Raw genomic sequence first — 16,111 nt, forward strand, 5'->3', positions numbered from 1 at the left:
TATTAGACTCATAGGATTGTAGGTGCCCTAGAATAGAGCATGGTGCTTTCTCTACTTCAAGGATGCTTACTTTTGTGTACCATCTAACAACTCATATCTTTAACAGTTAAATTCTTTCACATAAGTTTGGTTTCTTCATAATTCTAATTTCATTTCCCAGTGTGAGGAAATATCTATGCATGCCCACGTGGCCTAATAGTGTACTAGATGAGAGAAAGGGCATGCTATATGGAAGAAAGTTTTGATTTTTTAACTGTTCAACAATCATGACTCCCTAAAGAAGTTAAGCTAGTTAAATGAATTTTAATTTAGATCAAGAACTTAAAATAGTCTGAGGAGTAAATAAGACAATTTATTCAATAATTATCTATTAATTACCTACTTAGGTTTCAGGCCTGTGAGAGTTGGGCTATAAAGAAAGCTGAGTGCTGAAGAATTGATGCTTTCGAATTGTGGTGTTGGAGAAGACTCTTGAGAGTCCCTTGGATTGCAAGGAGATTCAACCAGTCCATCCTAAAGGAAATCAGTCCTGAATGTTCATTGGAAGGACTGACGCTGAAGCTGAAACTCCAATACTTTGACCACCTGATGTGAAGAGCTGACTCATTTGCAAAGACCCTAATGCTGGGAAAGACTGAAGGCAGGAGGAGAAGGGGACGACAGAGGATGAGATGGTTGGACGGCATCACCGACTCAGTGGACATGAGTTTGAGTAAACTCCAGGAGTTGGTGATGAACAGGGAGGCCTGGCGTGCTGCAGTCCTGGGGTTGCAAACAGTCGGACATGACTGAATGAACTGAACTGAACTAGGTTTCAGACTTTGGGAACATGTTCAGGATAAGGAGATACAGCAGTCACAAAAAGAGACAAAAACACCTGTTTTTTTGGAATCTTATAGCCAGTGAATGCTAAAACTGCTATATAGCCAGTTTATGGACAAGCCAGATGAAATCTGGTCTTAATGGACTGGAGAGTAAGAGATTGGTGGGAAAAAAGCAGACACAAGCTCTCATAAAATGTTGTGGCTACATCTTACTTCTTACTTGTTTTGAAGATACTGTGAATCACAGTTAATTCAAGGGATCTCAGCAGCAGTTAAAACATTTTCTAAGAGGGATATTAATATCACATTACATTTATACTGATTTTTCCAAGTTGTGGGAAAACAAAACTTCTGAGTGTCCTACATAGAACCAAGATAGACGTGGTATTGATGGGTGGTTGATGCTGTTTCTATATTCTCATTTTCTGCCCAAGAGACTCAGTAAATAGTCCTCTGTTTTTCTCAAGACCTCGTACATATACCCAGTGTCTGATACTCTTTATATTAAGCCATACTCACAGGCTTTGTAGGATTTGGATATGCTAGTCTGCAAGGTATTACACAATACCAAGGTACTGGGCTCTAATCAGAATTTTCATGAGGCCTAGCTAAAGCCACATAAAAATAACACTGAACTAATTAATATTAGTGAACCCCACATCCAGGGAGTGGTGGCTGCATGGGTGCAAAAGGACCTAGAGGAGCTAACCCATGTTGATGGTCAGGAAGGGTGGTGGTGAGGATATACCCTTGATCCAAGGTAAGGAGCAGTGGCTGTGCTTTGCTGGAGCAGCCGTGAAGAGATACCCCATGCACAAGGTAAGAGAAACCCAAGTAAGATGGTAGGTGTTGCAAGAGGGCATCAGAGGGCAGACACTAAAACCATACTCACAGAAAACTACTCAATCTAATCACACTAGGACCACAGCCTTGTCTAACTCAATGAAACTAAGCCAGCCTCACAGGGCAACCCAAGACAGGCGGGTCATGGTGGAGAGGTCTGACAGAATGTGGTCCACTGGAGAAGGGAATGGCAAACCACTTCAGTATTCTTGCCTTGAGAACCCCATGAACAGTATGAAAAGGCAAAATGATAGGATACCAAAAGAGGAACTCCCCAGGTCAGTAGGTGCCCAACACGCTACTGGAGATCAGTGGAGAAATAACTCCAGAAAGAATGAAGAGATGGAGCCAAAGCAAAAACAATACCCAGCTGTGGATGTGACTGGTGATAGAAGCAAGGTCCGATGCTGTAAAGAGCAATATTGCATAGGAACCTGGAATGTCAGGTCCATGAATCAAGGCAAATAGGAAGTGGTCAAACAAGAGATGGCAAGAGTGAACGTCGACATTCTAGGAATCAGCAAACTAAAATGGACTGGAATGGGTGAATTTAACTCAGATATAGCTACTACTGCGGGCAGCAATCCCTCAGAAGAAATGGAGTAGCCATCATGGTCAACAAAAGAGTCCAAAAGGCAGTACTTGGATGCAATCTCAAAAACGACAGAATGATCTCTGTTCGTCTCCAAGGCAAACCATTCAATATCACAGTAATCCAAGTCTATGCCCCAACCAGTAACGCTGAAGAAGCTGAAGTTGAACAGTTCTATGAAGACCTAGAAGACCTTTTAGAAGTACACCAAAAAAGATGTCCTTTTCATTATAGGGGACTGGAATGCAAAAGTAGGAAGTCAAGAAACACCTGGAGTAACAGGCAAATTTGGCCTTGGAATGCAGAATGAAGCAGGGCAAAGACTAATAGAGTTTTGCCAAGAAAATGCACTGGTCAGAGCAAACACCCTCTTCCAACAACACAAGAGAAGACTCTACACATGGACATCACCAGATGGTCAACACCAAAATCAGATTGATTATATTCTTTGCAGCCAAGATGGAGAAGCTCTATACAGTCAACAAAGACAAGACCAGGAGCTGACTGTGGCTCAGATCATGAACTCCTTATCACCAAATTCAGACTTAAATTGAAGAAACTATGGAAAACCACTAGACCATTCAGGTATGACCTAAATCAAATCCCTTATGATTATACAGTGGAAGTGAGAAATAAGATTTAAGGGACTAAATCTGATAGATAGAGTGCCTGATAAACTATGGGCAGAGGTTTGTGACATTGTACTGGAGACAGGGATCAAGACCATCCCCATGGAAAAGAAATGCAAAGAAGCAAAATGGCTCTCTGGGGAGGACTTACATATAGCTGTGAAAAGAAGAGAGGTGAAAAGCAAAAGAGAAAACATAAGATATAAGCATCTGAATGCAGAGTTCCAAAGAATAGCAAGAAGAGATAAGAAAGCCTTCTTCAGCAATCAATGCAAAGAAATAGAGGAAAAGAACAGAATGGGAAAGACTAGAGATCTCTTCAAGAAAATTAGAGACACCAAGGGAACATTTCATGCAAAGATGAGCTCGATAAAGGGAAGAAATGGTATGGACCTAAAAGAAGCAGAAGATATTAAGAAGAGGTGGCAGGAATATACAGAAGAACTGCACAAAAAAGATCTTCACAACCCAGAAAATCACAATGGTGTGATCACTCACCTAGAGCCAGACATCCTGGAATGTGAAGTCAAGTGGGCCTTAGAAAGCATCACTACGAACAAAGCTAGTGGAGATGATGGAATTCTAGTAGAGTTATTTCAATTCCTGAAAGATGATGCTGTGAAAGTGCTGCACTCAATATGCGAGCAAAATTAGAAAACTCAGCAGTGGCCACAGGAATGGAAAAGGTCAGTTTTCATTGCAATCCCAAAGAAAGGCAATGCCAAAGAATGCTCAAACTATTACACAATTGCACTCATCTCACATGCCAGTAAAGTAATACTGAAAATTCTCCAAGCCAGGCTTCAGTAATACGTGAACCATGAACTTCCAGATGTTCAAGCTGGTTTTAGAAAAGGCAGAGGAACCAGAGATCAAATTGCCAACATCTGCTGGATCATGGAAAAAGCAAGAGAGTTCAAGAAAAATATCTACTTCTGCTTTCTTGACTATGCCAAAGCCTTTGACTGTGTGGATCACAATAAACTGTGGAAGATTCTGAAAGAGATGGGAATACCAGACCACCTGACCTGCCTCTTGAGAAATCTGTATGCAGGTCAGGAAGCAACAGTTAGAACTGGACATGGAACAACAGACTGGTTCCAAATAGGAAAAGGAGTGTGTCAAGGCTGTATATTGTCACCCTGCTTATTTAAATTCTATGCAGAGTACATCATGAGAAACGCTGGACTGGAAGAAACACAAGCTGGAATCAAGATTGCCGGGAGAAATATCAATAACCTCAGATATGCAGATGACACCACTCTTATGGCAGAAAGTGAAGCGGAACTAAAAAGCCTCTTGATGAAAGTGAAAGAGAAGAGTGAAAAAGTTGGCTTAAAGCTCAGCATTCAGAAAACGAAGATCATGGCATCCGGTCCCATCACTTCATGGCAAATAGATGGGGAAACAGTGGAAACAGTGTCAGACTTTACTTTTCTGGGCTCCAAAATCACTGCAGATGGTGATTGCAGCCATGAAATTAAAAGACGCTTACTCCTTGAAAGAACAGTTATGACCAAACTAGACAGCATATTCAAAAGCAGAGACATTACTTTGCCGACTAAGGTCCGTCTAGTCAAGGCTATGGTTTTTCCAGTGGTCATGTATGGATGTGAGAGTTGGACTTTGAAGAAGGCTGAGTGCCAAAGAATTGATGCTTTTGAACTGTGGTGTTGGAGAAGACTCTTGCAAGTCCCTTGGACTACAAGGAGATCTAACCAGTCCATTCTGAAGGAGTCAGCCCTGGGATTTCTTTGGAAGGAATGATGCTAAAGCTGAAACTCCAGTACTTTGGCCACCTCATGTGAAGAGTTGACTCATTGGAAAAGACTCTGATGTTGGGAGGGATTGGGGGCAGGAGGAGAAGGGGACGACAGAGGATGAGATGGCTGGGTGGCATCACTGACTCGATGGACGTGAGTCTGAGTGAACTCCAGTAGTTGGTGATGGACAGGGAGGCCCGACATGCTGCAATTCATGGGGTCGCAAAGTCAGACACGACTGAGTGACTGAACTGAATTGAATAAATAATATCATATTATATTAAGTGGAGGGGAAGCATGAGACGAGATGGTCAGGGAAGATCTATGATAATAAACAGTTGTGCAGAGCCTTCAAGAAAAAGAGCTGGCTGGATGAAGGGTCAGCAAGCACTGTGGGCAGAGTGAACCACAAGTGCAATGATCTGGGGATAGGAATGAACTCGCAATCTGCAAAGATAAAAAGGAGGCTAGTGTTCTGTAGTATAACCAGTGATGGAGAACATGTAAAAGATGAGCCTGGACAACCTAATAAAACATGGGAAGACCTAAATACACATTTCTCCAAAGGAGATGTTGTTGCTAAGTTGTGTCTGACTCTTTGAGACCCCATGGACTGTAGCCCATGAGGCTCCTTTGCCCATGAGATATCCCAGGCAATAATATTGGAGTTGGTTACCATTTCCTTCTCCAGGGGATCTTTCTGATCTACAGATTGTCAAAAAACACAGTAAAATATGCTCAATATCACCAATTTTTTAGAGAAATGCAAATCAAAACTACAATGAAGTACCACTTCACACGGGTCAGAATGGCCATCATAAAATGTCTACAAATAACAAGTGTGGAGAAAAAGGAACTCTTCTGCATTGCTTTTGTGAATACAATTTGGTGAATCTGCTATGGAAAACAATATGTAGGTTTCTCAAAAAACTAAAACTACGTTTTCCATATGATCCAGTAACTCCACTCCTGGGCATATATCCAGACAAAATTATAATTGGAAAAGATTCATGCAACCCAATATTCATAACAGCACTGTTTACAATGACCAAGACATGGAAGCACACTACATGTCCATCAACAATGGGTAGATAAAGAATATGTGCATGTGTATATATATATATATATATATATATATATATATATATATATATATCAGTTCAGTTAAGTTCAGTTCAGTCACTCAGTCCTGTCCAACTCTTTGCCACCCCATGAATCGCAGCACGCCACGCCTTCCTGTCCATCACCAACTCCCGAAGTTCACTCAGACTCATGTTCATCGAGTCTGTGATGCCATCCAGCCATATATATTATATATAAAGAAATGCTACTCATCCATAAAAAAGAATGAAATAATGCCATAACATAGAGATTATCATACTAAGTGAAGTAAGTCAAAAAAAGAAAGATAAATACCACATGGTATCACTTATATATGGAATCTAAAATATGACACAGGTGAACTTATGAACTTATCTATTAAACAGAAACAGACTCATAGATAAAGATATAGATATCAAGGGATAAAGGAGTGGCGAGAGGTGGATTGGGAGTTTGATGTTAGCAGATGAAAACTATTATATATATTAATGTTATAGAATGGACAAACAACACGGTCCTACTGTAAAGCACAGGGAACTATATTCAATGTCCTGTAAGAAGCCAGAATGGAAAAGAATATGAAAAAGAATGCATATGTATATCTAACTGAATCATTCCACTTAAAACAGAAAGTAACACAACTTTGTAAATTACTTATACTTCAATAAAAAATAAATTACAGAAAGATGAGTTTGGAGAAATAAGGAAGATTAGGATCAGAGTGGGCTTCTGAGAAGCATGGATTTCGTTAAGATATAATGCAAGTTTAAGGAGGTATTCAGAGCAACTAAATTAAAGGTCACTGATTATTTCAAAGAGTTTATTAGGAAGGTCAAAGAAGAAGCAATGAGGACACTTCAGGGAAAAAAAAAAACAAGCTTCAGGCAAAAAGAGGAGGTTAGCTTAGTCTAGGGTAGCAAAATAAAAATTGAGAGAAAGGGAGAGATTCAAGATATATGTAGTGAGAATAAAAAGAAGACTGATATGTGGATTGAATCTGGGAAATAAACTAATAGAGGGATGTAACATTTGGGGCTTGAGATTGGGAGGTTGATGGTACTCAATTGAGATGAAAAAGAATGTGAAAGTAGAAAGTACATTTAGGAGTAGAGATTGACCAAGACTTTATGGTGAAAATGACAAGTATAGGTGGATATCTTTCCCAAAGAAAAAATTAGGTAGTTTTTCTACTTATGTGTCTGAATTTCAGAAGAAATATTAAGGCAAGAAATATCACTTTGAGGGGTATCAGAATAAAATTCTCTGGATATTTAAAGTCCATTTTGAAAGTATAAATAGTAGAAATAAAAGATCCCAGGGCCAAGTCTTGGAGGGAGCTTCAATAGATTGTTAGAAGAAAAGCCAGAGGTTGGTAAAGAGATTGAACAGAACTAAACACAAAAGTAGGAAGAAACTCAGAAGAACCTCAGTTCAGTTCAGTTCAATCGCTCAGTCGTGTCTGACTCTATGCGACCCCATGAATCGCAGCATGCCAGGCCTCCCTGTCCATCACCAACTCCCGGAGATCACTCAGACTCACGTCAATCGAGTCCGTGATGCCATCCAGCCATCTCATCCTGGGTCGTCCCCTTCTCCTCCTGCCCCCAATCCCTCCCACCATCAAAGACTTTTCCAATGAGTCAACTCCTCGCATGAGGTGACCAAAGTTTCAGCTTTAGCATCATTCCTTCCAAAGAAATCCCAGGGCTGATCTCCTTCAGAATGGACTGGTTGGATCTCCTTGCAGTCCAAGGGACTCTCAAGAGTCTTCTCCACACCACAGTTCAAAACCATCAATTCTTCAGCGCTCAGCCTCCTTCACAGTCCAACTCTCACATCCATACGTGACTACTGGAAAAACCATAGCCTTGACTAGACGGACTTTAGTCAGCAACGTAATGTCTCTGTTTTTGAATATGCTATCTAGGTTGGTCATAACTGTTCTTTCAAGGAGTAAGCGTCTTTTAATTTCATGGCTGCAGTCACCATCTGCAGTGATTTTGGAGCCCCCAAAATAAAGTCTGACACTTTTTCCACTGTTTCCCCATCTATTTGCCATGAAGTGATGGGACCGGATGCCATGATCTTCATTTTCTGAATGTTGAGCTTTAAGCCAACTTTTTCACTCTCCTCTTTCACTTTCATCAAGAGGCTTTTTAGTTCCTCTTCACTTTCTGCCATAAGGGTGGTGTCATCTGCATATCTGAGGTTATTGATATTTCTCCCGGCAATCTTGATTCCAGCTTGTGTTTCTTCCAGTTCAGCGTTTCTCATGATGTACTCTGCATAGAAGTTAAATAAGCAGGGTGACAATATATAGCCTTGACGGACTCCTTTTCCTATTTGGAACCAGTCTGTTGTTCCATGTCCAGTTCTAGCTGTTGCTTCCTGACCTGCATACAGATTTCTCAAGAGGCAGGTCAGGTGGTCTGGTATTCCCATCTCTTTCAGAATCTTCCACAGTTTATTGTGATCCACACAGTCAAAGGCTTTGGCACAGTCAAGAAAGCAGAAGTAGATATTTTTCTTGAGCTCTCTTGCTTTTTCCATGATCCAGCGGATGTTGGCAATTTGATCTCTGGTTCCTCTGCCTTTTCTAAACCCAGCTTGAAGATCAGGAAGTTCATGGTTCACGTATTGTTGAAGCCTGGCTTGGAGAATTTTGAGCATTACTTTACTAGCGTGTGAGATGAGTGCAATTGTGCAGGAGTTTGAGTATTCTTTTGCATTGCCTTTCTTTGAGATTGGAATGAAAACTGACCTTTTCCATTCCTGTGGCCACTGCTGAGTTTTCCAAATTTGTTGGCATATTGAGTGCAGCACTTTCAGAACATCATCGGAGAGAACTATTCGTCCACTTGCGCAAATTATCAGTTTCATTTGGCATGGCATGGTCAGTTATATTGTGGAAATATGGGAACTTATAAGCTGCTCAAGAAATTTCACATAAACATGTCTAGATGGGAAAGAAACACACCTCCCACACAAGCTATGTAGTAATGCAGGCAAGCTATTCACACCTGGAGACAACTACAGCATATTTAGAAGACATAACCTCCCCACATTTTTATGTCTGAACATATCAGATAGTTTTAGGTCAACATAGATCCAAATTAGAGTCTTTGTGCTTGTAAGGTTCCTGATCATTGACAGTTATCTTAGCAAAGTACCAAGTTGCTGGTAATATTAAAAAAAAAAAAACATCTGGATGGAATTGTTGTTTGATAATCCATGAAACCCTGAATAATGTGAGCTCCATGAGATCATCCTAGAATCACAAATACATAGCACCTAAAACCTTGGAGATGATATTTATATTCTTTAAGTATTTAGAGGGACCAAAGTCACCATGGCCTCTCCAGGGTCTCAGTGTGGAGCAAAATTCAAAGGTCTTTTGAAAAGCCAGGATTCAAAACTTTGATTAAAGCAAATGTGGTAATGCCAGTAGGGCTTTTTTTTTTTTTTCTTTAGCTTTCACCCATTCCTTCCTGATGTGTCAGCTCAGGGTCTGTCAGGAGCTAGTGAGGCCATGCCAGACTTACCTTCAGCCTGTGTTCCAGTAGCCTTTCCTGCTCTTTCTCAAAGTTTTCTCTTTCTCTCTCCAGCTTCCGTCTCAGCTGGGCTATGTTTTCCCTGAGACTTCTGTCTTGAGTTTCCATCTGCTGTTGCTGCTCGTATTGATTCTGTCTTAGTAATTCGCATTCCCTCTCAGCTGCCTCCTTCCTGGCTCCCTCCTCTGCCCAACAAAGGTTAAGAAAGAGAAGCAAGTAACAGATTAGACTCAAACTCTACTTTCTTGAGATTAGAAACCAAATCAAATTTGAAAAGAGAGTGCGAAATTTCAGAATTCACCTGGTGCCACACATCAGGAGCATGTTTGAGAATATGATGGGAAAGGCCTTGACCATCTGGCTGATGTCCAACCACAACTCTGTTATTTTCAGATTTAGCAGTGTGCATTCCACAGACGTGGAAGCTCATTATTTTGGAAAAATCTTTATTTAATCTGTCAAAGGGCATTGAATGAACATCCCCACGCTGCTAAGAGTGAGCCCCATACCTGCTATGGCCATTGCCACGTCAGTGAGGGCTTTATCTGACTGCAGGATGGATTTCTCGATTGCCACCTGAGACTGCAGGAAGTTCTGGAGGACCTCATTTGTCTAAGGAATTAAGAAGAACCAAAGCACTTTAGATTCCTACCAAGGAGACTTGTTCTGTACAAATGAGTCCTTCTGTGTCATTTTCACTTTCTGCTTAAAATGTTCCAGGAGTGTTAAGATTTTAAAATTTTTAAAAAATAAATAATAAATAGAATATTAAACATAAAAAAAAAAAAAAAAATGTTCCAGGAGCCTCTTACAAAGCACTCAAGCTTCTGAGTGTCACCAGAGACTCTGCATGGCTCCTTTCAGTACCCTGCCCAGTGCTATTTTCTTTCATCTGCCCCAGGTATCAAGCAGTCAGAATTAATTGCAGTTGTACAAACTCGCAATCTCATATATTTTCATGTTTACCTGGGGCTCTTCCCTTTGGATAACATCTCAACCTAAACAACATGCACACATATTTCAACTTATATCCGCCTTCTTTTCCAGGAAATTTTCCTAAACTATATGTCCAATGTGATTGTCAGATTCTAATTTATGCTGCTGTTGTCGCCTGCTACTTGTTAGTGTGTAACCTTAGGCAACTTATTTAAGCAGTTTGTGCTTCCTAGTTCACATATCGGAGAAGGCAATGGTACCCCATTCCAGTACTCTTGCCTGGAAAATCCCATGGATGGAGGAGCCTGATGGGCTGTAGTCCATGGGGTCCCTAAGAGTCAGACACGACTGAGCAACTTCACTTTCACTTCTCACTTTCATGCATTGGAGAAGGAAATGGCAACCCACTCCAGTGTTCTTGCCTGGAGAATTCCAGGGACAGGGGACCCTAGTGGGCTGCCTTCTATGGGGTGGCATAGAGTCGGACACGACTGAAGCGACTTAGCAGCAGCAGCAGTTCACATATAGAAAATGTGGATAATAAGACTAGACGCTTCAGAACAACTTTAGGAGGATTAAGTTTAAATTTTCAGAGAAAAAGCTTAACATTTTGCCTATAGGCAATAACAGTTATATATATATTCTTTGTATTAGTATTATGTTTATCATCACTACCACTGCAGCCCAAGATCACAGGTTCATAAGTGTTATCTTTCCATATTTGAGGGTCTGCTTATTTGACTTCTGTCCACTTTGATCAGCCTTGAGTATAAGGATTTTGACTTTGCATCATAAATCCTCAGCATGTGGCACATTAAATGTCATGTTATTGGATAAAGAAAATGAATGACTTCTGTTCTCTCTCTGATGGATATTAGAAATTGATACTCATTTTTGGGGAATGGACATTTCTCCTCAAGAATAAATAACATGTAGTAATGGAGTAGCCCTCATAGTAAACTAGAGTCCAAAATGCAGTACTTAGATGTAATCTCAAAAACAACAGAATGATATGAGTTTGTTTCCAAGGCAAACCATTCAATACCACAATAATCCAAATCTGTGCCCCAAAAAATAATGCTAAGAAGCTGAAATTGAACAGTTCTATGAAGACCTACAAGACTGTCTAGACTAACACCAAAAGAAGATATCTTTCTCATCATAGGGGACTGGAATGCAAAAGTAGGAAGTCAAGAGATACCTAGAGTAACAGGCAAATTTGGCCTTGGAATACAAAATGAAACAGAACAAAGGCTAACAGAATTTTGTCAAGAGAACGCAAGGTTCATAGCAAACACCCTTTTTGCACAACACAAAAGACTCTACACATGGACCAACACTACCAGATGGTCAATACTGAAATCAGATTGATTATATTCTTTGTAGCCAAAGATGGAAAAGCTCTGTACAGTCAGTAAAAACAAGACTGGGAGATGGCTGTGGCTCAGATCATGAACTCCTTATTGCAAAATTTAAACTTCAATTGAAGAAAGTAGGGAAAACCAATAGACCATTCAAAAATGACCTAAATCAAATCCCTTATGATTATAGTGAAAGTTACAAATAGATTCAAAGGATTAGATCCGATAGAGTGCCTGAGGAACTATGGACAGAGGATCGTGACATTATACAGGAGATGGTGATCCAAACCATCCCCAAGAAGAAGAAATGCAGAGGCAAAATGGTTGTCTGAGGAAGCCTTACAAATAGGTGAGAAAACAAGAGAAATTAAGCCAGAGGCAAAGGAAAAAAGGAAAGATATATCCATCTGAATGCAGACTTTCAGAGAACAGCAAGGAGAGAAAAGAAAGCCTTTTTAAGTGAACAATGCAAAGAAATAGAGGAAAACAATAGAATGGGAAAGGCTAGAGATTTCCTCAAGAAAATGAGAGATACCAAGGGAACATTTCATGCAAAGATAGGTACAATTAAGGACAGAAATGATAAGGACCTAACAGAAGATATTAAGAAGAGGTGGCAAGAATACACAGACGAACTATACAAAAAAGATCTTAATGAACCAGAAAACCATGATGGTATGATCACTCACCTAGAGCCAGACATCCTGGAGTGTGAGGTTAAGTAGACCTCAGGAAGCATCTCTACAAACAAAGCTAGTGGAATCTGAAAAGATGATGCTGCGAAAGTGCTGCACTCAAAATGCCAGCTAATTTGGAAAACTCAGCGTGGCCACAGGACTGGAAAAGGCCAGTTTTCATTACAATTCCAAAGAAGGGAAATGCCAAAGAATGTTCAAAGTACCACACAATTGCACTCATTTCACATGCTAGCAAGGTCATGTTGAAACTCCTTCAAGCTGAGTTTCAACAGTATGCAAACCAAGAACGTTCAGGTTTTCAAGCTAGATTTAGAAAAGGCAGAGGAACCAGAGATCAAATTGCTGACATGTGTTGGATTATAGAATAATCCAGAGAATTCTAGAAAAACATCTACTTCTCTTCACTGACTATGCTAAAGCTTTTGACTATGTGGGTCACAACAAACTGTGGAAAATTCTTAAAGAGATGGGAATACCAGATACCTTACCTGCTTCCTGTGAAACCTGTATGCAGATCAAGAAGCAACAGTTAGAACTGGACATGAAACAATAGACTGGTTCAAAATTGGAAAAGGAGTACATCAAGACTGTATATTATCACCTTGCTTATTTAACTTCTATGCAGAGCGCATCATGCAAAATGCCTGGCTGGCTGAAAAACAAGCTGGAATCAAGATTGCAGGGAGAAATATCAATAACCTCAGATATGTAGATGATACCACCCTTTTATGGCAGAAGGTGAAGAGGAATTTTAAAAACATCTTGATGAAGGTGAAAGAGGAAAGTGAAAAAGTTGACCTAAAACTCAACATTCAAAACACTAAGATCAGGGGATCAAGTCCCATCACTTCATGGCAAATAGATGGGGAAACAACGGAAACAGACTTTATTTTCTTGGTCTCCAATATCACTGCAGATGGTGACTTCAGCCATGATTTAAAAGACACTTGCACCTTGGAAGAAAAGCAATGACAAACCTAGATAGCATATTTAAAAACAGAGACACTGCTGACAAAGGTCTGTACAGCCAAAGCTATGGTTTTTCTAGTAGTCATGTATGGATGTGAGAGTTGGACAATAAAAATGGCTGAGCATCAAAGAATAGATGCCTTCAAACTAAAATTCTGGAGAAGACTTTTGAGAGTCGCTTGAGAATCAAATCAAATCAGTCAATCCTAAGGGAAATCAACCCTAAATATTCACTGGAAGGACTGATGCTGTAGCCAAAGCTCCAATAATTTGGCTCCCTGATGTGAAAGAGATGGGAATACCAGACCACCTAACCTGCCTCTTGAGAAATCTGTATGCAGGTCAGGAAGCAACAGTTAGAACTGGACATGGAACAACAGACTGGTTCCAAATAGGAAAAGGAGTCCGTCAAGGCTATATATTGTCACCCTGCTTATTTAACTTCTATGCAGAGTACATCATGAGAAATGCTGAACTGGAAGAAACACAAGCTGGAATCAAGATTGCCGGGAGAAATATCAATAACCTCAGATATGCAGATGACACCACTCTTATGGCAGAAAGTGAAGAGGAACTAAAAAGCCTCTTGATGAAAGTGAAAGAAGAAAGTGAAAAAGTTGGCTTAAAGCTCAACATTCAGAAAACGAAGATTATGGCATCCGGTCCCATCACTTCATGGCAAATAGATGGGGAAACAGTGGCTGACTTTATTTTTTGGGGCTCCAAAATCACTGCAGATGGTGATTGCAGCCATGAAATTAAAAGACGCTTACTCCTTGGAAGTTATGACCAACCTAGATAGCGTATTCAAAAGCAGAGACATTACTTTGCCGACTAAGGTCCGTCTAGTCAAGGCTATGGTTTCTCCTGTGGTCATGTATGGATGTGAGAGTTGGACTGTGAAGAAGGCTGAGCGCCGAAGAATTGATGCTTTTGAACTGTGGTGTTGGAGAAGACTCTTGAGAGTCCCTTGGACTGCAAGGAGATCCAACCAGTCCATTCTGAAGGAGATCAGCCCTGGGATTTCTTTGGAGGGAATGATGCTAAAGCTGAAACTCCAGTACTTTGGCCACCTCATGCAAAGAGTTGGCTCATTGGAAAAGTCTCTGATGGTGGGAGGGATTGGGGGCAGGAGGAGAAGGGGACGACCCAGGATGAGATGGCTGGATGGCATCACGGACTCGATGGACATGAGTCTGAGTGAACTCCGGGAGATGGTGATGGACAGGGAGGCCTGGCGTGCTGCGATTCATGGGGTGGCAAAGAGTCAGACATGACTGAGCGACTGAACTTAGAACAGAACTAATGTTAAGGGAATCAAAATATGTCTACTACAAAAGAACTAAACATAAAAGAAGGCATAAATAAAACAAATGAAGCACAAAAAATGCCAAAAAGAAAAAGAAATAACAAAATGGTAATGAAACAGTTCTATCTTATGAATAATTTCTTTAAATGCAAATTGATTAAACTCTTCCCTGTCAAATGTAAATGCATTAACTCTCCAATCAAACCAGTAGATTGGCAGAATGGATTAAATTTTAGAAGTGTTCCAACTATATGCTATCTATAAAAATCTTACTTTAGGTCTAAGTACACAGAAATTGAAATTGAAAAGAGGAAAGAAGACATTCACAAACAATAGCAGGAGACTTTAATATCCTACAATCAATAATGGATAGAAAAACAAGACTGAAAGTTAATAACAAAGTAGAGGCCTTGACCAACACTAGACTAATTCAATTAACAAAACTTCATCAAATGAGAAAAGAATACAGATTTTCTCAGATGCACATTAAATATTTTCAAGGATAGAATACATGTTATGAAAAAACAATCTTCATAATTTTTTAAATGCTTGAAATCATACAAAGTTTCTTTTCTGATCACAATGGAATAAAACTAGAAATAAATAGCAGGAATAGAGCTGGGAAGTTCACAAATATGTGTAAATGAGATAACACCATTTTAACAAAAGGTCAAAGATAAAATCACAAGAAATATTATATAATACTTCTTGAAAAATGAAAATAAAAGCACACACACACACACACACACACACACACAAAACCCAAATGTGAAGAACCCTGAAATCAGCAACCTGACCTTACTATTTAAATAAATAGGAAAATAAGCAGAATCCGGGACTAGCAGAGTAAATGATGCAAATTATTGTGGAGATAAAGAAAATGAATGACATAAAACTAATGCAATAATTTTTTTTAAATAGTTAGTTCTTTGAAATATTCAATAAACAAACCCTTGAGCTAGCGAAAGTGAAAGTTGCTCAGTCGTGTCTGACTCTTTGTGACCCCATGGACTGTATAGTCCATGGAATTCTCCAGACCAGAATACTGGAGTCGGTAATCATTCCCTTCTCCAGGAGATCTTCCCAACCCAAGGATCAAACCCAGGTTTCCTGCATCTCAGGCAGATTCTTTACCATATGAGCCACCAAGGAAGCCCTACTGTTCTTTAATGGGTGTGTGAATTAATCAGTGTTAGCAGTGACCACAGCCATGAAATTAAAAGACACTTGCTCCTTGGAAGAAAAGCTATGACAAACCTAGATAGCATATTAACGAGTAGAGACATCACTTTTCCGACAAAGGTCAGTATAGTCAAAGCTGGGTTTTTCTAGTAGTCATGTACAAATGTGAGAGTTGGACCATAAAGAAGACTGAGCACTGAAGAATTGATGCTTTTAAACTGTGGTGTTGGAGAAGACTCTTGAGAGTCCCTTGTACTGCAAGGAGATCAAACCAGTCAATCCTAAAGGAAATCAACCCTGAATATTCATTGGAAGGACTGATGCTGAAGCTGAAGCTCCAATACTTCGGCCAC

The 16,111-nt window shown here is 40.0% G+C and overlaps 1 protein-coding gene across 1 annotated transcript in view; it reads right to left on the minus strand.

Annotated features, from left to right (window-relative positions):
* LOC102174832 (guanylate-binding protein 6-like) overlaps positions 107-16,111 on the minus strand; it is a 39,700-nt gene continuing 23,695 nt past the window's right edge. Inside the window, exons 12-14 of the mRNA XM_018046504.1 lie at positions 9,813-9,915; positions 9,295-9,488; positions 107-274 (exon numbers count right to left, since the gene is read on the minus strand). Of these exons, the coding sequence (XP_017901993.1) occupies positions 107-274; positions 9,295-9,488; positions 9,813-9,915 (465 nt within the window). The remainder of the gene's footprint in view (positions 275-9,294; positions 9,489-9,812; positions 9,916-16,111) is intronic.

This window comes from Capra hircus, chromosome 3 (genome assembly GCF_001704415.2).
Source record: "Capra hircus breed San Clemente chromosome 3, ASM170441v1, whole genome shotgun sequence".
NCBI lineage: Eukaryota > Metazoa > Chordata > Mammalia > Artiodactyla > Bovidae > Capra > Capra hircus.